This window comes from Pantherophis guttatus, chromosome 1 (genome assembly GCF_059756535.1).
Source record: "Pantherophis guttatus breed Tessera chromosome 1, ASM5975653v1, whole genome shotgun sequence".
In the NCBI taxonomy this organism is placed as follows: domain Eukaryota; kingdom Metazoa; phylum Chordata; class Lepidosauria; order Squamata; family Colubridae; genus Pantherophis; species Pantherophis guttatus.
This window is the reverse complement of record NC_142063.1, coordinates 329185229-329208547: the sequence shown is the minus strand read 5'-3', so window position 1 is coordinate 329208547 and position 23319 is coordinate 329185229. Positions and strand designations below refer to the sequence as shown.

Genomic DNA, 23319 nt, shown 5'->3' with positions numbered 1-23319 from the left:
GATGCAACTCATCTAATGACTGCATTGCTCAATGGCTGAAGTTCAAATCAAGGAGCACCTGTATCACCCTATAACTATGGGCTATAATTCTGTAACCAACTAGTATATAAAATGGCCCACTAGTCACCAAGTTGAGATTTCTGAGAACCTTAATTTTCCAGAAATTTTTCTTTTAGGAAAAAGTTTCTCCTGGTTACAGCTGTGACAAAATACCTCTGAACAAACAAAACAAACACAGCTGAAATCCCAAATGAAACTGTATAAACTGTATTTCAGGACTCTGCCTCAATCTTTACTTCTGTCCATGTTGAACAAAATAAGCAGATTATGCAAAATAAAGTTATCCAATATGAGGAATTTATGCAATTTACAGAATCCAGTTTTTGTCGATACATACAAAAAAAAAAAAAAAAGATTGGTTCTCCAATTACATAAAGCAGAAACATTTCAGGGTTTTAGTCTTCAAGCTGCAGCATGCAGCCCTAAATTGAAGTATATACCCAAGTGTGATCTTGACTCTGCACTCAAAAAATCTGTAAAATGGAAATACTGAAAGGTTATTTTACTGGGCCTGGATATAACAAAAAGCTAACCCGATACTGAAAATTCTAGAATTATGGGCAATGCCTCGTAAATTAGCAATTTTGGGTCAGTGCTGTGTGGTTGTACATGGTATCAAAGCCAAAGAACAGCAAAAAGAAAAATCATCGATTTAAAAGTTTGCCAAACTATGAGATTCACAAAATTTCAGGGAAGAACCCCCAATAGTTTGCATGAGAGCGCGGAAGGCTCACATGGCTGCATTTACATTTTTTTGAATTTACTTGGGGAATTGTAGGTACCAGCTAGAATGACTGCAAAATGCCTGGTTTATGCAATTCCTTGCATAAAAGTGACAATTCTCCCTATCGTTCTTCCAAACTGATGTCTTTTGGTAGGATTGTAACTTTTATTCCTTTTCTTCTCTCTTCTTGCATTGACTGGAAAGAAACCTAGAAAGTCTACCGTATTTTTCGGACTATAAGACGCACCTACCTTTTTGGGGGAGGAAAACAAGAAAAAAAAATCTGCCTCTGCCTCCAAGCAATTTGCCTCCTTGCAGCAAAGAGCAAACAGCCTGCTTTAGTTTCATTTTCATCACAGCCTGATTAGCACAAGAAAAGAAAATCGGCCTTCCAACGATTTGCCTCCTTGCAGCAAACAGCGGAGGCCAGCACGGCAATAGGCAATCCCTGCAGCCTGAAACAGTTACGGGTCAGGAGGCTGATCCAACCGACAATCAACTGGTTATCTATGGGACCGCCTGCTACCACCAATAGCCTCCCACCGGCCAGTACGCTCCCATAGAGAAGGGCTCCTCCAGGTGCCGTCGGCCAAACAATGTCGACTGGCGGCCCCTAGGGGGAGAGCCTTCTCTGTGGGGGCACCTATGATCTGGAACGAGCTCCCCCCAGAGATACGGAGGATCCCGGATCTGCGCACCTTCCGTCGTGCGCTTAAAACGTTTTTATTTCATCAAGCTGGCCTGGCCTAAATCTTCTCCCTTTTAAAATTTTTCAATTTAAATTTTAAACATTAATTTTAATTTGTTTAATTATGGGATATTTTAAAATTTAGCCAAATTGTTTAATCTGTTTTAATCTATTTTAAATTTTGTATCTCTGTGTTTTATCTTTTGGCTGTTCACTGCCCTGAGTCCTTCGGGAGGAGGGCGGTATAGAAATTTAATAAAATAAATAAATAAATAAACTGCTTATGCTAAACAGGCTGTGCTGAAGCTGAAATGGGCTGTTTGCTGCAAGGAGGTAAATTGCTGGGAGGCAGAGGCCAAAGGGTGGGGGCCGGTGGGTAGGTGGGGCTACATTCGGTGTATAAGATGCACCCAAATTTTCACCCTCTTTTGGGGGGGGGAAAGTGCATCTTATACTCCGAAAAATATGGTAAGTCAAACCCAATTCCTCCTGGCCACGTCCAAGTAGTTTTCTCGGTAACAGGACAGAAATAGCCTTCTCAGATATTTTTTTCCTCCCCAACTTCCCAAACTACCGTAGCTTACAGACCTGGGATTTCATCCTAGCCTCTTATGCAAGCATAAATCTTTTCCCACCTCACTTGGCTTTCTTTTAAAATCCAAGCTGCTATGTGCTACCGCCCACTGTGATACTATTTGGAACAGGCATAGCCATAACCATATTCTAGCAGACTTTGACAGCAAATTGTGGAAAGCTGCTATATATATCTTCAGATTCTAGTACTGATTTTGTTGCTAAACAACATGATTTTGTTAATGCACTGAAGCAAGGAAATATCCCTTGGTTCCAAAAGTTCTGCCTCAAAGCAGCATCTGATTCTTGATCGAAAGTAAGAACGAACAAATAGCAGTATGTGTTCTTTCACTTCCAGCCACTTGGCGTATCTTCAACACTCATGCAACCACATATGGAAGGACACAATATGAGGATTAAGCCACCATCTTTAAAACACCTTTTATGTGTTTTATCTAGTGAAGGGAGGTTTATTGTATATGACCAATCTGTGTCAGGACTGTAAATGCCCTTAAAATATCTTTTTATATATATAACCCTCTCTTCACAATCATACTGGACAATCCCAGAGACTGTGTTATTGCTCAGCAAAAGGGCAAGCAAACGTAAGGCAACAGAGGTGGGGATTTGTAGCTGCCATCCACAACGGAGAGGCACCCATAGTCATGGAGAAGACGAACTCCACTTTTGATTGCAGCTCCAGCCCAAGATGGAGGCTAAACTCATGGACTCAGGCAATCTTCTGTGACCCCTTGAGCTGCCAGCTCCGCTAGCACATTGTCAAGGTAGTTAGGGTCTGGGTAGCCATGGCCTGAGACATTGGAGGCCATCTCTGTCTTGTGGTGGATCTCATTCCACACCACAGTGTTGTTCTCGCCAGTTGTGCTAGATGTTCCTACAGTGAAGATCAAGCGCCTTCTCCACGCCACCTTTAAAAGTTCCAGCACCTAAAGAGAAAAGAAAGAGGCTAACATGAAGCGTCTCACATTCCACAAACAGAAGACTCCAATCTTTTATGTGCCCACTTCACTTCGTTGAGATCTAAATTCTACTTCCATCCCACATGAAAAGTTGGAAGATGTCCCTGTGATCACCATATTACGCTCTCTGAAGGACTTCTGCAACTTCTGCTTGCATAAGGAAGCTCTCTACCTCCCCAATAACTGGCACTATTGCTGAATTGTTCTTACTAAGCAGTTCAATCAGAAGAACTGGATTTAAGCTGCATTTTCAATGGTGAAAAATTCAAAATCTTTAAAAAAAACCTTAAACAATCATATCAGAATAGAGGAGGAAGGGACCTTGGAGGTTTTCTAGTCCAGCCCCCTGTTCAAACAGGAAAAGTGGCTGTCCAGTCTCTTCTTAGAAATTTCCAGTGAATTGAATTGAATTTATTAAATTTTTATACCGCCCTTCTCCGAGGGACTCAGGGCGGTGAACAGCCAGGATTAAAATACATACAATATGAAAGTTAAAATAATTTAAAACATAATTAAATCCATTTGGCTTCCCCAATTTAAAACCCCTTACCCATAAAACAATTAAAAATTTTAAGCCAGCCCGGCTTGCTGAAAGAAGGTCTTCAGAGCCCGGCAGAAAGTATGGAGGTCCTGGGGGTAGCTCGTTCCAGAGGGCGGGTGCCCCCACAGAGAAGGCTCTCCCCCTGGGGGTCGCCAGTCGACATTGCTTGACCAACGGCACCCTGAGGAGACCCTCTCTGTGGGAGCGCATTGGTCCCACAGAGAGTGATGGAGCACCCACAATGTATGAATGCAAGCTGTTCCACTGGTTAATTGTCCTCACTATTAGGAAGTTTCTCTTTAATTCTAAGTTGCTTCTCTCCATGATTAGTTTCCATCCATTGTTTCTTGTCCTGCCATCTGGTACTTTGGAAAATAAATTGACCCCCTCTTCTTTGTGGCAGCCTAACCACAATGACTAACGAAACCCAAATCCTGCAAGTGTTCTTCATATGTTTTAGTCTCCAGGCCTTTAATCATCTTGGTTGCTCTTCTTTGCACTTTTTCTAAAGTCTCAACATCTTTTTTGTAAGGTGGTGACCAGTACTGGATGAAGTATTCCAGATGTGGTCTTACTAAGGCTTCATAAAGTGGGTACTAATACTTTACGTGATTTTGAGTCATTCCTTTTGATCATGAATAGCCTTCGTTTAGTTAAGCCGCTGATTGGGCAGAAAAAGGAGAATTAACTTCCTATTCTTTATTCCATCGCAATACATCAACTCAGGCAAGATCTTAGCATCACTGTACCTTTCGTCCCTTCTCGCTATCGGGTAGATAACAATATCGTGGGAATCCTCTTGCAGTGTATGGCAGCCCTGGGCTGGGATGCTCTGGACCCTGCAAAAATAAAAGCAGAGAACATTTATACATGCAGATCCACTCATTTACACACACTGGCTTGGAGCCCATAATAGATTTAATTTAGTTGATGAATTAATCAACATTCTGGATTCACATAATTTGCTGAACCACACTGTAATAAAAAAAGCAGGATCTGCACAACACATTAAGGCATCAAAAGCAAGCCAAGGTTCAAGCTAAGCTACGTAGCTCAACACATTGTACAATAAATGCTGGTCAATTATTACAGGTTAAGTTTGAAGTGTCAACCCAGCCATTGGGTACCAACTGTGCCGGTTAATGTCTCTTTATCCTTTTTAGAACCATGGGAAACACCCAAACATTGGACGACTGTTTCAAACGGACGTAAATAAACTGCTCAGAGTATAATAAAATTCTTTCAATGTATCTATGTGCATTTGTTTTTGTGAGAAATGAAAGAGAGCAACTCTAAATTTATCTAGAAAAGATTTTTTTGAGAAACAAAAAACCCATTAGAAATCCCAAGTTGCATTTGGCTTCAGGAGGGAGCATGTGGAGGAACATTTTCCACTAGTGCTCTGCCCTTTAATGGAAATAGTATGGATCATAGCATTATATACCAGGGATATACATACATAAGATGTGCATCCTATGTGATTTCTAGGATTATTTTTTTTAGGAAGACATTATCACTGCACCTTGAAGGAAGATTTGCTAAGAAAGGAATCCATCTGTTCAATCTTTCTCATTCCCACCTAGCCAAGTACCTTCCACTTTGAAATGCAGTGGCTCTCCAAGGGCCGACAGCAGGGGGTGGTCTAACTCGACACGTGACATATTGCAACTTCCCGCCCCTTCGCTAAACCAGGGGGTGGGCGGGGCTAGTGCGTGACACATCTGACATGCTGGCCGCGACTTTGACACCCCTGGCCTACAGCATTATGTTGGCTTTCTAACTTTGCTCTACCATCAGGCCCCTCCCTCAGGATAGGTTTTAGTTACATACGCCATACTCACCTGAATGCCTCTGTTGATATTGTATGTAATCTGTATTGACCCACAATTCTCGTGCCCTGGTAGAGACTCTGAGAGTTTGTGAACATCCATCTTGCCATTGGGCTGTGTGCCTGTCTTCTCACCATAGATGGCCTTACAAGAGGGACACTGTAAGCTGCCGTCCTGATAGAATATATATATTTAAAATGTTATAATGAGTATAAAATAAGGGCTATGCAAGTTACAGATCTCTGGAAATCTCTCTTCCTTTTTAAGTTCAGGATTGCATAAAGCCTCCCATGAACTGGATGCCTGCAAAATGTTGGATGCCATTGGCAACCTATGGCTGCTTCTAATAAGCCACTTTCTTCCTTCTTACTCTATAAAAGCAAAAGGACTTTTGTCTTGATGAGCACGTTTCACAGACAAGGGATAGAAAAGACACATATGAGCACCCTTGCATCTATTCTCATATAAAATACCTTCTCCTTCCAAATCTGAAGGAGCATCCATTCCCATGTGCTTTGCCGACGAGAAACGAGATTCCCTATTATAGTTCCTCCTACTTTAACAAGAGTGGCTACATGACACCTGTCAAGCACTCTTCTAGTTGATGCATGCTGTTTATAGGATGCTTTCCTCAAGTGGTGTGCCTGATACTATCTTTACATCTTTTGCTTTTCATTTTGCCCATTATGATCATATGTGGGTACTCCGTGATAGTCTTTTAATGAAGTGGCTTTATTACACTTTAAAAAAAAAATGATAAAAGTTATTATTTAAATTTCTTTTTCACTGCCAAGGAATCTACTGGTTGTATGAGTATCAAACTGCTGCTTCTGATTCTGGTGAAACATCTAGCCCCAAAGCCAGACCATGAAGCATTATAAAAAGGGAGAATTTTCTGGCTTTTTCTAATGCCCACAGGAGCTCTGGCAGAAGATGTTAAGGTCTTGTTGGTTGCTTTAATGACTACCAATATTAAACTTCTATTCATTACATGAGTGTTTCTGGATTCCACTGCTCAGTAATTCTATAGGAAGACAGCCACCAGATTGCTAAGTTTATCATTAAGTGAGGTTGGTTACTGTGGCATCCACATCTGGTGCTCTGAAGCAAGGTAAGCAACAGCCAATCCCCTCCTCACTGAATAGAATAAAATAGAATAGAATAGAATAGAATAGAATAGAATAGAATAGAATAGAATAGAATAGAATAGAATAGAATAGAATAACAGAGTTGCAAGGGACCTTGGAGGTCTTCTAGTCCAACCCACTGCCCAGGCAGGAACCCTACACCACTTCAGACAAATGGTTATCCAATATCTTCTTAAAAACTTCCAGTGTTGGAGCATTCACAACTTCTGGAGTGGCCTACCTTGTTGCCACTGGTGTACATGGCCAGCACACAAAGTAGGTGAAAGGTATGAGCACATTTGGCCAGCCTCCCCACACTTCCAGGTTGGATTGTCTTGCTCTCATTGACATCGCCGTACCCTGAAGGGGCACCCAGTTTTTCCATACAGATGATGCAGTCCTGGAAAACAAACACCTCTTTTACATTTTTCGCTTCGGGGAATTGAAAACAACATAACAACCAATCATCCCCTTCCAGATTAAGGCTCTTGTTAGACAACTGTATGGCACTTTGCTCTAGGAGAGAAGAAACATTTAATCTCTTCCCCATGGACAATTTCCCTCCTTCAAATTTTCTTGGGCTGCTTCGTATCTCTGTAGGACTTTAGAACCTAGAATAGAGTTGAAAGGGACTCTGGAAGTCTTCTAGTCCAAGAGGATGATGAGAACTGTAATCGACACCTGGGAAGGTGTTCAATTGGCAGAGGCTGGCGTTAAGAAAGGTTTCTATGACCCACTCAACAATGCTCTTTGAGGGAGATGGACGGTTTAGAAATGTGAAATACAGATAAACAAACTGCTATGTGCATCTCTTCCACATACCTCGTCAACTGGAGGCGTCTTCAGCTCTTCCAAATATTTCTTCACAACCTCTTCCGGCCTGGTCTTGCTATCTGAAGAAAAAAGAGAGAGAAAGAGAGAGATCCCAGAAGGGGATATCATTCGGCACTAAGGCATGATGAGGTAAAAGAGGTGAAGGGGAGCAGCAGGAGGCATAGGCAAGTTAAGTTGGCAGGCAAAGAAGAAAGAAGAGATGTTTCCAGAAAATTAATCCAGCACAGTCATTCTTGAATGTCTAATCTGAAAGCAGCCAGTTTTAATGGTATGCAAGTAAGGAATATGGCTATTCCTTTTGCTGCAGAGGCAAAGGCATCTATGGGCGGGAAAAAGAATTAGAAGATCAATTATGGCTAAGGATGTCATTTTACTCTAGGCTGGGGAATTCTGGGAATTGAAGTCCATACCTGTTGAAGTTGCTGAGGTGGAGAAACATTGTTCTAGTTTATTACAGAGTTTGGAAATAAAATGGGAGTTAAACTTTGAAGCTAGTTTTGCCTTTGGATGCATCAAGATTTAACTCCCATTTTATTTCCATGCTGGCTGGGGAATTCTGGGAGTTAAAGTCCATATCCGATATACAACATTTGGGGTGAGGAGGCTTTGAAAATGTCCTTGCCATAACCTTTCTCTCCTTAACAAAAATCTACATTGCAATAGTGGCAAAAACCTACATGGTCAGAAACCCAGTATTTATTTTTTCCAACTACCAAAATTTGTGAACTCACAAAAGAACACTTCTGTGCATGTACATCCTATTCATTTCAGAAAATGGTTGAAGCTATTTGTGAAGCTACTCTGGGTCTACAGGTCAAAAGGCAAGGAAGGGATGTAATGTAATGGGTAATGGCTTTTCAACAAAAGAGTGATCTGAGAAGTCAAGCTCACTCCTTCCAAACACATAAGGCTTTCTGGGTTTGAGGAACTGATCAGGGAGAATTATGGAGATGTGTGATTTGATCAGAAAACCATCAATAATTTTGGGGTGCAAAATTCTGAGGTGAAAAAATTAATAAAAGATCTTAAAATAAGCTTGAGAAAGTGACTAACAGACCCCAGGCTGAAACAGAAAAAAATTGGTCCACCTATGTACTGCCATTCTGTTCTGCAAGCAATTGTGTCAATGAATGCTGGAAGCCAACCCTCTGCTGTCACTTGATGGAAGTGATCAGCTGGTTATTATTTATTTAAATTTATTGGCTGAATAATTCCCGAGCAGCATACAAAAAGACTCCCATAAACACAGTGAGAAACATTTAATGGTCAATTATGCAAGCTGAGGGCTTCTCCTGTAGGTTTATGCATTTTTAAAAGAATTAAAAGAATTACAACAGTATAATGATCTCCAAAACATAAAAGTGGCTAAAGTAAAAACCTGTACGATATTCTTAAAAAGTATAAATAGGTTCGTACTTAAGTTTTCACTAAACTCACATACAAAGAGAAAAATGTTCTGTAAAGGATATGACCGTGTTCCCTAAGGAAAAAAAACGTATTAGTGGATGATTCCAGAATCCAGTTTAATGCAAACAAGTTGAAATATGTTTTTAGAGGCCTTTAACATAAAATACTGGAAACTTTCTAGCAGTTATTAGAACAGATCTCAAAAAGTAATTTCACAACGCAGTTCTGAGTATTGTGCTATTTTTCCTGCTATAACTTGCCTGATATTAAATAGTTAAAAGCAAATGCTTATCTTTAGCCTGACAGACTGAGGAACTAGGCCAGGGGTCTCCAACCTTGGCAACTTTTAAGACTTGTGGACTTCAACTCCCAGAATTCCTCAGCCAGCTGGCTGAGGAATTCTGGGAGTTGAAGTCCACAAGTCTTAAAGTTGTCAAGGTTGGAGACCCCTGAACTAGGCTTTCTAGATTAACTAAACTAATCATGTATATTTTCTTGGGGGAGGAGTGTTCCATTTCCATAGATCAGGCCATGAATGCTAAAACCAAGAACATTATTATGGGATGGCAGCAGAGCCAGGGAAGCCCAACCATAAGTAGGCTAGAGGGATTATTTCAAGTGCAAAATGGATCCCAACCAGTGATTCAGGGATTAGTGGTAGTCTGTGTGGGTTTCAAAGGAAGAGCCCTCAAAATCCGCCTTGGGAAAAAAATATATTAAAGGGCTGAAAGCGCAAGAGATTGCAGAAATGTTTCATTCCTATATTTACATATAAACAATTCTGCTCAATTCTGAGGTCTTCTGGGTGGCGTGTGGGGTGATTGCATGTACATGTATCAAGCTGGCTAGAGGCACTGTGCTGCTGTGAAGGTTTTCACAGCTGTTAATTACAGCAGAGTGGTTTGCATCTAAGAAAAATAAGGATCTGCTAATGTATAAACACAGATTAATGAGGATAGGAAAAAAAAACCACAATGTACTCTATGTACTCTTCCACAAACACATTCCTCTCCCCACCAGCTTATTCTAAAAGACAAGAAAATGCCAATATTTGTGATGAAATAGTAGGCTACTTGCCTTTTGCCCATGTGGAAAAATGTTTTAAGTGGACACTTTTGTATAAGGAAAGAAAAGGAGGAAGCTAGGGGAACTTGGAGACAAAAGAAAGGCAAGAGGCAGCTTTGAGAAGCCCTTGTCTCAAAGCAGGGGTTGGCTGCTGGGGGTTCGGGAGAATCTCTAGCTAAAATTCTGCAGTTCGAAGAACCCTCAAATCCCACTCTTGGATGGCCCCATCCACCCCACCCTTCCCAGGAGTCTCCACGTGGCCCATTTTGGATACAGGTAAGTGCAGGGCGTGCGTGGAGGCTCAGAGAGGGCGAAAAATGGGCCTACCAGAAGTTTGGGAAGGGCCTGTTTCCAGCCTCCAGGGGGCCTCCGGAGCCTGGGGAAGCCGTTTTTGCCTTCCCAGAGGCTTGAAGAAAGCCTCCAGAGCTCGGGAGGGCAAAAATGCCTCCCCCACCATGGTGCAGGAGCCCTACTAGGCCACACCCACCATGGCCACGCCCACCCAGCAACTGGGCAGAGAATCCCTTGCTAAAATTTTTGAAGCCCACCCGTCTCAAAGTATATTATTATGTAAACAAACAGAATTCTATATCTCTAAATTGGATACCTCATATTATCAATTCAAATAATTATTAAGGTTTTTAACTTTTTAGGTGATCTGAGTAAATAAGGCACAGAAGATAACACCCCCATCCCATCCCCCACTTGCTATGCCACCAATCATGAAAGGAGCTGAGAGAGAAGATTAACATCAATATAGGAACTTTAAATGGATTATTTTGGAGTGAGTGTGGCAGCATGACTTGAAAGTAGAGCTTCCAAATTACACTTCTAACCAATAAATCCAATTCTACCATGGTGCCAGCAATATTTTTAAAAATTGGTGTTTTCCAAAAATCAAAAGACTCAGAGAGTCTGTTAGTATTTTTTTCCCAATACAGCTGCTTATATTACCAATTAATATATGGATGGCTACCTAGTTTTAATCTCTCCAAGCAACTCTTCTAACTCTTTTGGTGCTCCTCCTCCCTTTTTTTTTTTTTGCTTTAATTTATATGCCGCCCTTCTCCGGAGACTCAGGGCGGCTTACAATGTGTTAAGCAATAGCCTTCATACTTTTGTATATTTATACAAAGTCATCTTATTGCGCCCATAATCTGGGTCCTCATTTGTCCCAAAAGCATCTTCCAATCGTGGATTAGAAGAGCCAAGATCTGACATACTCACAAGCAGCCATCTCGTTACCTTTTCCCATTGTTTCCTTGCAACTGGTATTTTGCGGCATTAATATCCTCAATTTAGGGGCAGCATCAAGTATCCAGAGCTGATTTCCATGAGTTTATTCAATCCCCTAAAGCCACCCAAGTTAGTGCCCATCAATGGATATTGTGTAAGGAATCCACAGGTTAATTAATGTAGTATGTTCGAAGACAAGTCAAGGTCCTCTTTGAACACGATGGACGAACATCATCAATGCAATATGTAAGAAAGTGTATAAATAATATAAAGAGGATTTGGCAACGACTGGTGCAAAATTACTTTTTAAGATTTTAATTAAGACAAATTAAAATTCTAAGTTCAAAAAACTACAAATCCTAAAAACATTTTAATACCAGATGTAACCAGTACTGATTAAATCTTCAGTTGCCATGTTTCCTCATCAATGCCTTCAATGAACAAATGTTGGATGAATAGTTTACCCTTCCTTTCCCCCATTTTAAAAATCTTTTCCCATTGTTGTTTTTTACAATTCTGCTTTAACTGCTTCAAGCTGCAACTGTATGGAAGAGATATAGAAATAAATGATGCAAATAATTTAATAAAATGCAATGTGAATGTCCATTAGTCTATATAGGTAGTCCTCGGTTAATGACAGCAGCTGGAACTGGTGTAGACATTGCTAAACGAAACAATCACAAACTGCAGTCACACTTTGTGCTGCTTAGCAATGGCAATTCCAGCTGCTCACAGCTGCCGTTGTTAAAACAAGGACGTCATGTGGCTGCCATTTGCAACCTCTTGCTGGCTTCTCCATGGATTTGGCTTATTGGAAACAGACAAGGAAGGCTGCAAACAGCAACCACATCACAATGGGGATGTTGCAACAGTCAGAACTCCTCAAGCCTAGTTGTAAGTACCACTCGTTCAGTGCTGTTACAAGTCTGAACAACTGCTGAATGAGTGGCTGTTAAGCAAGGGCCACCTGTATAAGCACTACTCTGTCACATCTTCTCCTTACCATATTTCTTCATTTAGTGGGGAGGGAAAAACAACCTTGCCACAGCTGGCTTCTCTATTTGGGTATGTGGGTGGTCTTCATAAGTGCTAAAATGATCGTGCTGATGCTGAAAAATAAAGACCTACAAAGCAGCAGCGTATAAAGCAGAATTGTGTCAAAATTTTCGGGCAACAGGAAAGCTAGGCCTTAGTACAGGGGCATCAAACTCAAGGCCCACTGGCTGGAATTGACCCGCCCTGGAAACAGCAAAGGACTGGCCTGCAGTGTCTCTGCCAGATAAAACGGAGCCTGGGAGGGCAGCGCGTGCCCCTCCCCCCCAAGCTCCATTTGCACTGGCAGAGGACGGTAGGAGGCCGTCATGGCCAGAAACTGAGCTCAGGAGTCCGTTTTCGCTGGCAGACTGCTCGGGACACCAGACACAAGTGACGTCAAGCTGCCACGCCCACCCCGGCCCCTGAGGTCAAACACAACCTTGATGCGGCCCTCAATGAAATCCGAGTTTGACACCCCTGCCTTAGTAGAAAGAGTAACCAAAGCCATTTGTTTTTTAATCAAACTGTTTCTGGTCAAAAGTCAGAAAAATAAGGAGGAGGAAACGCAGGGCAGGAAAGAGAAACAGGAGGCAAAGATGGCAACAGAAACAGCAGCAGCAGCAGCAGCAACTGAAGGAGACTCTCGGCGAGTCCAAGCAAGTCAGAGAGCTACCTTTGGTGACCACTCTCCTCCTTCCCTTAACTGAGCAGAGTTTTTTAGAGGCTCTATGGGCACGGGCAGGCTGAGGCGCTTGGGTGAGGTGCACAGGAAATCCAGGGACTGACATCAGAAAGGCCATCATGCCTACAAGGGACATGAGACAGTCATGCACAGGGCAGGTAAGGGAGAAGGGGGTGGAAAGAAAAATTTCATCATACCATTTGTGAGATTAAAAAAAGGAACCCATCCCTCCCCGATTCAAGAACCTCTGATTCGATGCTCATTTCAAAAACAAGCGACAAAGCAAACCCCCAAAGGAAAGCAAGCAACATGTTTAACAGGGAAGGCAGTGGATTGTTTTGAGGCAAGGGGAAGGCAGACACAATTTCTTCAATTTGGAAGAGACAAGGATATGGGGCGAAGCCACACAAGCAACAGCCTGCTTCAGAACAGCATTTCCACTCTTTTTCTTTCTGCTTGAGGAAAATGGAAAAACCTCCTATGTTCAATTTAGAATTAAGGTAAAAGGTAAAGGTTCCCCTCGCACATATGTGCTAGTCATTCCCGGCTCTAGGGGGCAGTGCTCATCTCCGTTTCAAAGCTGAAGAGCCAGCGCTATCCGAAGATGTCTCTGTTACCTTCCCACCAAAGGTGGTCCCTATTTTTCTACTTGCATTTTTTACGTGCTTTCGAACTGCTAGGTTGGAAGAAGCTGGGACAAGTAATGGGAGCTCACCCCGTTACGCGGCACTAGGGATTCGAACCGCTGAACTGCCGACCTTTCGATCGACAAGCTAAGCGTCTCAGCCACCGAGCCACCACATCCCTTTAATGAAATAATTTAAAATAATTTAAATAATTAAATGCTTGTAAATGCAGATTTTAGGAACTGCAACATTTGCTTGACTTCCATAGTGCTGCACTGACAGCAGCCAAGACAAAAACTTCCTGCCCTTAAGAAAGTTAATACATGATAATAGTATCATTATACAATAGTATAATTAGAAAGTTAGTATGCATTGTGGAAAAAACAAAAACTGTGGACTCTCAAATGTATACAATAGCCATTTTCATTCCCCCCACCCCATGGCATGTTACTTTCAAACTTTTTGTGATTCCTAAAGCCTGCTAAAAGTTGCTAGTGCATTTTGAGCCTAGGAATATATGAGAAACTGCTGTGTAAGCAATGACATAATATAGTTTTAACAGAATCACCTCTAAAGCCCTCCAGAAAAGCAGCAACCAAGCCCCAAATCCTGTTCATTGCAACCTTTGTCCTGCCAAAAATTCTCTGTAGGTCTCCCCATCACCAAAAGGTTGCCTATCCCTGTGATAAACTATGTGTTTATAACATTGTTGATTGAATTACAACAAACCACAGGCAGATTGGTTGCTATGTACAACCAATTCATCAAAGAATGTCCTTTCACCACAAACAAGCCAGAAATGCAATAGCAAAGAAATACACAGGTGAGGCTGCAAAACCAAACAAAAACCAACCTCCTTTTATGTTTTGGAAATGCAGCTCCATGTACACTGCTGGTGCCTAGTCTCTGTTTTCTTTCATTCATTCACTCATTCACTCATTCATTCAATCATTCATTCATTCATTCAGCCAGCCAGCCAGCCAGATGCATGCTAGTGGATGTTACAGCACAATAAGAAATATTATACAGATATTTAAGACCGTTCTAAATTGCTTGACTTCCATAGCTATATGGAAGCTATATGTGACATTCTTTTTACATGGAAGTGCAGGGAAGTCATGGAATTCAGCTATGCTTCCCAGGAACTTCATTTTTCTTTCAAAATGTCTGCTATCTTTATGGATGTGAAGATACTTAGGAAAGCACCTTCACAATGTCTACAAGCACTGCAGAAACCGTGAGTGGGAGTTAAGTAAGGTTTCCCCAAGGACCTGGGTTGATGCTACAATGACCTCAACTGCTCTTTGGTCAACTTCCCAATGTAAAACTGCCTATTATACAGCAAAAATTATAATAGGAGAAAGTGAATGGTTAACTGGGAAAACAAGCTTTTGAGCAGAATTCAAAAATTTGTGTTTTGTTGCAGGGGTGAAATGCTCCTGGTTCGGACGGGATCGCCCGATCCGGTAGCGATGGTGGCGGGTGGTTCAGAGAACCAGTAGCAAAAATCCTTGTGCCCCTCTTCAGCCGAAAAAAATGCTTTTAAAAGTAAAAAAAAACAGCCTCTGATGATCCCGTGGCTCAGCTGGGATCGTGAGAGGCTTTTAAAAGCATTTTTTCTAAAGAGGTTGTAGAAAAAATGCTTTTAAAAGAAAAAAAAAGTTGGCCACGCCCATCCAGTCACATTACCCCACCGCCACCAAGCCACGCCCACAGAACTGGTAGTAACAAATTTTAGATTTCACTCCTGTTTTGTTGTGAAACAGATATTGACTACTGGTGGAGCTGAAGACAAGGAGTAAAATAAAAAGGTGAAAAAAGGGTAAATAGGTAGACTAGAAAGAGCATCACTATTTCAGAATGCAGCTGTCTCTTTAGCTTTGTGCTCAGAAGTCCACCTTTGCTTTTATAATTATAATACTGGGAACTGGGCTAAAATAATTTTGTGGTTATATTATTAACAAATTCTAATTCCTTCTGTGGATCTTATTCTAAAAACCCATGAGTGTGACAAGTTAATAACACAACACTCCCTATACTTCCAAAGTCTCCCATAAACAAAAGTATATTTTTTCTTTCCCCAATTACTTGTATAAATTGGGAACTGTGTTGTCCTGTATTTTCTGTTATGGATTGCACCAGTAGAGGCTAAACCAACTTTGTTGTATACATGATGTAACAATGACAATAAAGGCTATTATTATTATTATTTTGCCCAAGTCTCATGAGATTTTGGGGTTAGGAGGAAGAGGAGCACCAGAGCTATTGTATAGTAGAGCCTGAAATTAAAAAATAGAAAAGTTTGTCAACCCTTGCCATATGATTTGGTCAGATGAAGGATCCCGCAGACAGAATACGAGAATGGCACATGATCCTGTTTCAATTCTCCTGATGTGTAGCTGACTGAAGCCCCTCCTCCCCTCCCTTGTGAGAAAGAGATATGAGTGAGCTTCTCTGTAAAAGCTCCTTCATATGTAAAACCTGCCTAATTGCTGAGAGAGTCTGAACATACTCTGCATTTCCTCAGGACATAATCTGTTTTATATGTTAGAAACAAAGAAAATCAGCCTGGAGACAGCAGTGCTGTTTAAGGGCAAGCTTCTATAAATGCTGCAGTCTGCTCTCTGCATTAAAACAAGTGGGCCAGGAACAGTTAAATTTTGTAGCTCCCATGTACTAGCAATGGTAATTTGTATGCAGTATTTCATTATACCAGTATTTTCTATTTGGCCTAGTGAAAAAGAAACCCACTATAGGCACTAGGTATTTTATTCAGGCAGCATTTCAGTTTCTCTCACTGAGGATTGTCCTCAATCCTAAAGATCATAAACATGCTCTTTAAAATATGAATGCTAAGATTCCTAGGGTGTTGGTTTCATTAAGACATACTAAATTTCCTATTAAATTTAGATCATCTCTAGCATTTTAAAACAATTGCTAGAGCTGCTTAATCAGCTTCTGAATCAGTCCTCATAGGAGTTGAATTGCATAAGAGGTTGCAATCAGATAAGACTGGAATTTGGCATATTCATATGCTAAGTGGGGAGAGCTTAATAACAGCAATCCTGATTTTAGCTATTTTTACAGGGAGTTTCCTGTAAAAGACCCCTCAGGGTGGCTTTCTTAGGTATCTCCCCTTTCTGAAATCCAAAATACTAAATCTAAAAACGGTTCCTATAATATTGCTTTATTAATTACTTATTAATTATCAAACATTTGGACAGACGTTTTTCTGAGTCTGAAGACTCTTGACCTGATTCTTGATCAGAGGATTGGATTAAAAGACTTCCAAAGCATGTTATAGACCTATAATTCTATAAAATAGGAAGTTACTTTCCAAACATTTATAGAAGGTTACAGCAGCCACTTGGAGCAGTAAAGGTGGGGGTGGAATGATCTGAGCGAGAAACTAGAAATCTCAGTCACAAAAAAACAAGGCTTCTCTGCATTAGAAAACCATTTTATCAAAGCAAGAGAAAAGGGGATCATTAGCAATAAAAGCAGAAAGATAAAAAAATATGTAGCTATACAATTCGTTTTTATTGTTTATGGTTATTTCAAGTTATCGGATTTTGCACTGTAGTAAAGATTGCAGTCATTTAAGGCACTCTAGCTACAGTGAAGAGCACATTAAAAGACATAATCACTATGAGATTTACAGAAATTATGGCTTATAGCTTCTCTCTTCATCATCTGATGAGGACATAAAAATTAAATATATGCAGCAGCTCAAAACAGGAAAAAGAAGTCAAAGAGTAATGTGACTCCAAGGGCCAGGAACATCCTTTCATCACTAGTGCCCCCTTCCTCTTTGTCTATGGGATTCTTGCTATGTAAAAACAAAAGGATTCCAGATTGAAAGAAGTCTCTTTATGAGGATTTTTTTTACATATCTGACTCTGAATTTTCTAATATTAGAAAATGCTTTTTGTCTGCAAAAAAAACCCAGATTAATTAAAAAGCCCAGGACAGGAATGCAAATCCTGAGCAAATGAATCAGTTTTCTGTCCACCCTTGTCTACTGCGTCAAATATCAGTTTATAAGTAGTGTGTTTTTATGCAAATACTATGTTTAGTTCCCAGATTTTCAAGTTAAAGAACTGGGAAAGATACTTCCCAAAACAAAACTGTGGTGAGAAAGACTAATTTACCATTTTAGAATAAGCAACTGGATGTTTGATTTATATATTTGCAGGAACCCAGTTAGTTGTTTATTAAATTTCTACATTGCCCATATCACCAAAGAGATTCTGGGCAGTTCACAACATTATAGTAAAACAATATAAATACATAAATAAAAGCATACATTATAAACAATTAGAAACAGATTAACACAAGTAAAAATAAGGATCAATTTAAAAATTCAAAAAAGGGTAGGTTAACAAAATAGTAGCTGACTAGATACCATAGTTCAGTTGTAGAGCGGAGACCTGCCATATCAATTCCTAGATATCTCCCAGAAGAGGTAAAGAAAAGGGCTGAGGACTAGTAAGAGCAGATAAACTTATACAAAATGATGGTCCAATTCCTCTATATTGCAACCTGGCAAATCCAAAGGTCAGAGGATGGGGTTGTTGGAGGTTGTCAAGGCAGCTGTTGGAAATGCAGAATCTCTTAAGAAACAGATTCACCCGAGATGAAGACATTTTGTGATGACTTCACCTCAGATGAATCATTGCTTAAAAATTATAGTCAGCATCCTTATTCCGGAAGGTGTGCTGGACCAACTGGTAAATTACAAAAAAAGTCAAGACTTTGATATAGGGCTATTAGTTTTCCAAAGTAAAATACCATAGGATTGTGTGGAATGGGGGAAAAAAAAAGATGGCGGGCCATTACCTGCCAGAGCTTCATTCACTTTGCTGGGTCTGGACATGGTCACTGGTAACTTTGGTACACTGAGGAGACAGAAAAACAACAAGAAAGTTTTGGAAAAAGATCATTAGGGCAGACATAAAGAATCAGGACAAAATTGGACAATGAGAACTTTATTCCCAGTGGTTAAAAAAAAAAACACCTTTATTGAGGCAACAAACATTTTTGTCCCAAAGCTGGCTGAATTCTGAAACGAACAGAATTTAGACAACAGAATAAGAGATCGTAACAGAAAAACAGATTTGGAATGGACTCTGGAGGTTCTCAGTCCAACTTTCCACCCAAGCAGGAGATCCTGTACCATTCCAGAGAAGTGGCAGTCCAGCCTCTTCTTAGAAGCCTCAACTTCTAAGTGATGGAGCAGCCACAACTTCTAAATTATCCTGAATGAGAAACTGGAGGTTTTATCCGGGGTGACAAAAGAGTAGCTATTATAAACCGATTGCTATCAGTGGTCTCCAAATCCTCCTCTCGCATGATCCTCCCTGCAACTCCTGGAGAAAAGGACCAAGTAGCTCACACCAGCTACTCTACTCCTGAGAAAACCTCTCTGCCACCGATTTCCCTCTCTGTCCCTTTCACAGTCTGCGGAAGAGGCTAGATCCTTTTGGCAAAATGAGAACCTCTGATCCAGATTTTCAAACCTTTGTTATGAAAAGCGAGGCCAGAGATCTGGGAAAAGGAAAGGAAAAGGGAGAAAGCAAGAAACGAAGGCTTTTTGAGAAGGTTGATCCTCCTCCATCCTGGACCCAGGATTCTCTTACCAACACGCACATTAGAACAGTTCCCAGGTTTTTTTTTTTATTATTTATTTATTTTTATATGCCGCCCTTCTCCGGAGACTCAGGGCGGCTTACAATGCGTTAAGCTATAGCCTTCATACTTTTGTATATTTTATACAAAGTCAGCTTATTCCCCCCACAAACTGGGTCCTCATTTTACCCACCTTAGAAAGGATGGAAGGCAGTTCATAAAATCTCAGCTATTACACTGACCCCAGCTTGCTATCTTCATTCATTCATTCATGCATACATGCATGCATGCATCCATTCATGTTGCTGCTTTTAATTCTTACCGGCCTTCAGCCATCTTCTCTGAAACTTTGGGGGTGGGAAAGGAAGCACCGAGAGGGAAAGAGAAAGCGAAACCACAGGCAAAAAAAATGGCGGCTGCCCTCCTTCCTATATAAGCCCACGTGGAAGGGGAAATCCACTCTCCTGATTGGCTGAATCATTATTCGACTTTCCCAGTTTTGCCTGTCTCCACCCATTACTTTGGTGGGCAAGTCAGCTTCCCCCCCCCCACACTTTTTTTTTTAACTATTTCAGTGTCTGCCTGAATCTCCTGAAAGGAAAGGAAACCCAGCCAGCTATTTTTCAATTTGAGATTTTCAGCCGATATTGGATCACCTACTTTTTTTTTTTTTTGCTTTAATTTATATGCCGCCCTTCTCCGGAGACTCAGGGCGGCTTACAATGCGTTAAGCAATTAAGCAATACTTGAGGAATAGAATCTCCTTTTTCAAAAGCTTAAAAGCAGCAAGAGATTCGACTCTGCAGGGACTTGTCCAGGGAGTTGCCAGGAGTCAACCCTGACTCAAAGCTGCACATAAATCTCACAAAAGCTTACAGAAACCCTGGTTTCTTAGCAACCCTAGATCTAAAAGAGTAGTGCTAACTTTCAAGGCAGTTTATTTTCCCCCTCAATACTTTTCAAACTTAAGAACTTTTTAAGGAGCTTTTACTGGATATTCCAGCAGGGTGGATTTGATTTAAATCGAGTTGATTTAAATCACAATTTAAACCATGATTTAAATCACTAGTAAAAAAGCTTGATTTAAATCAACTCGATTTAAATCATAATTTTTAAAGAGCAACTGTCATCTCTGCTACTCCTTTGACCCACTGTTGACTCACCGATAGTCCCAGTGTTGCAGAATATACAGCCTCATGCTACATAACTAAGCTCCATTTCATGCTGAATAAACTAAATTATTTATGTATCTTAAATAGAAAACTATCTTACGATAGATTTTTATCCCCAAAGTTTTTTATTAAAATAAATTCGATAAAAATAAAAAAAAATCCGATTTAAATAAAAAAAATCTGATTTTTTTGATTTTTTAAAAAAAATCATTGATTTTTATCCACCCTGCATTCCAGCAGTATCTGCTTTTGATAAGAGCTGTATCCTTTGCTAAATTCTGGGAGAGGAGCCAAGCAAGCGAGGGAGGATGACACAACCTCTAACACTCTTTAATCACAACCATTCACTATCTGTAAAATGGAGAACTCCTTCAAGGTCAAAACAGGATAATCACAGGAAAGAAATACCTTAGTTTTAATTAAAGGAAAAATACAGGTTTCATATAATTTTTTTGGGGGGGGGGAGGATGAAGATTTAACGCAGTGGTTTGCTACTCTCTTTCCCCCGGAGGAACAGTTGATTTTGAGCGAGCTTGAAACAATTAAATCAGGGGTGTCCAACCGTGGCAACTTTAAGACTGCATGGTTGGCTGGGGAATTCTGGGAGTTGAAGTCCAGAAGTCTTAAAGTTGCCAAGGTTGGACATCCTCAGTTAAATCTATGCTGCAGACAGTCCCTGCTGCAGCTGAATCTCTTGACCCCATCTCCTAAGACAGTTTCTCAACCTTGGTAGCTTGAAGATGGGTGGACTTCAACTCCCAGAATCCCCCAGCCAGCGGCACTGGCTGGGGGATTCTGGGAGTTGAAGTCCACCCATCTTCAAGCTACCAAGGTTGAGAAACACTGCCCTAAGAGAATCCACCTACAACTTGCCATTCATTATTGCAAATCACCCACAGGAGCCAGGAATCGGGCCATCTTTTAGGATCAGATTTTGTCATTCTGATCCAATTTGTGTTATCAGTTGGGTTTTAACAATCCAGTCACCTACAGCTGAGTGGCAGTAAATTTTTAGTGCATTCACAAATCTGTGCCCCATGTTGACCAACCACCAAATAATTAAATCCTGCTCCCAAAGTTTCAGTATAGAGAGATCTCCCTAGTTTGACAATATTGTTCAATAAAAAGGAAATTGAAGGCAGCTGTGAGATTTGCTCAGAGATGTTCCTCTGTACATTTTCAAGCTAAAACGCTGTCTCTAAGAAGAGAAGTATAATGTAATGTAACGGAAGAATATAAATATAACGAGAATATAACTCATTAAATAGAGGATAGACAGTTAACGCTTCTTCAATTTAGTTAGAATTTGAACTGTCAGCAAGAAGTCATGGCTATATTTTTGGTAGTCTGTAGCTGGAGTTCTGAAAGCAATAGCGCTTACAGCCCTCTCTAAGCGGTTTACAGAGTCAGCATATTGCCCCCAACAATTTGGGTCCTCACTTTACCGACCTCGGAAGGGTGGAAGGCTGAGTCAATCTTGAGCTGGTGAGACTCGAACTGCTGGCAGCCGGCAGTCAGCAGAATTAGCCTGCAATACTGCTTTCTAACCACTGTGCCACGGCTCATACTATTCTCAGTACTGTATAGTTAGTACAAAAAGTAGGTTTACAATCCTAATCGCTTTTTGAATCATACCTCTATGTACCTATATATAATTCAGAAAGATCAAAGATTTGCATTTGATATACCAATCTCTGCCGAGACTGGAAAAAACTATTATCATTACATAGTTGGTCTCTTGGAATCTGTTGAGAAATAGTTACTAAGTAGTGATTTACTACCTACTGAACCTACATCCCCTCTGGCCACCAATATTAGAAAACAGGATTGAATCTATTATAAAAGGCCTGGTAAGGACCTTCCATCAGCCAAGCCATTCAAAAAATACGCTTGCTAGTGGACCCGCCTCTAGGTAAGTTTATTTACATATATATACAGATCAGTGGTGGGTTCCTCCCGGTTCGGCTGAGCTGGTAGTGGTGACGATATGATGTCACCGAACCAGTTCTCTTTGTTCGGGAGCTGGGCCCTCCCACCCCCGCCCCCCACATTATTCTTACCTTTTATTTGGCCCCACCCCCAATCTATTCGCTGCCTCCCGAGTCCCAGCTGAACAGCTAGAAGGAAAAAAACTGTTTAAACTCTTGCCGTGGGGCTTCAAAGGGCCATCCTACAGCTGATCAGTGTTAAAAGGCAGTTTGGTGGTAGACCGTTGCCTCCAAAAACAAATGGGTAGACCGGAACGCTCCAAGAACAAATGGGTAGACCGGTACAGCTCTGCAAGCAGTTAAAAGCCTGGTAGACCAGTACCTCTGCTAAATCCTAAAGAATTGTCACATGACCATCAAGCCATGCCCACAAAATAAGCCACGCCCACAGAACCAGTAGTAAAAAATTTTAGAACCCACCCCTGATCCAGATGCCATATCCCATCTGGATGGAAGAGGACAACTGTAGTTCCTATACATAAAAACAGGAATAAAAAGGATCCTAACAATTACAGACTAATAGATATTGTAACTAAAATATATGAAAGGCTCCTCTGGAGTAGAGCTGAGAGATGGTAGAGCTGAGTAGTACATTCTCGCAGAAGAATAGCCGGCTTTAGTCAAAGCTGATTCCCTTTTGACAAGTGCTTTGTCTCGAACCATCTAATTACAATATATGTCAGATGGTTGCAGTGTCCCCAGGTCACGTGATCCCACCTTTGGCGACCTTCTGACAAGCAAAATCAATGGTCAAGCCAGATTCACTTAACTACTTTGCTAACTTAACTGCAATGATTTATTTAGCAACTGTGGCAAGAAAGGTTGTAAAATGATGCAAGATTCACTTAATAACTGTCTCACTTAGCAACAGAAAATTTGGGCTTAATTGTGGCCCTACGGGGAGGACTACCTGCATTTCCTAGTTTCATACATCAGTATAATATAAACTACATTCTGTAATTTTAGTCCAGCAAACATACTTTTCATAGCTTCACAAAGGTTTTGTGGTCCCTATTCACACAAGTGCAACTAGGAGCAAATGTTCAAAGTCTTGTAAGTACTATTATTACAGAGACAGATATTAAGAGGGTATTTATAACCCCTCCAATGCTGCATACTATTCT

General features: G+C 40.8%; 1 protein-coding gene across 4 annotated transcripts in view; it reads right to left on the bottom strand.

The window, feature by feature from the left end:
• Positions 1-335: 335 nt before the first annotated feature.
• The window catches only part of DTX2 (deltex E3 ubiquitin ligase 2), a 39192-nt gene continuing 16208 nt past the window's right edge, over positions 336-23319 (bottom strand). For 2 of the 4 annotated variants that reach the window (XM_034420911.3, XM_034420910.3), the window contains exons 4-10: positions 18247-18305; positions 12773-12904; positions 7345-7415; positions 6764-6922; positions 5408-5569; positions 4316-4405; positions 336-2992 (exon numbers count right to left, since the gene is read on the bottom strand). In XM_034420911.3, coding sequence (XP_034276802.1) covers positions 2768-2992; positions 4316-4405; positions 5408-5569; positions 6764-6922; positions 7345-7415; positions 12773-12904; positions 18247-18305 — 898 coding nt within the window. In that variant the 3' untranslated portion in view covers positions 336-2767. The remainder of the gene's footprint in view (positions 2993-4315; positions 4406-5407; positions 5570-6763; positions 6923-7344; positions 7416-12772; positions 12905-18246; positions 18306-23319) is intronic. The other 2 variants (XM_087883421.1, XM_034420912.3) reach the window with 1 other exon arrangement.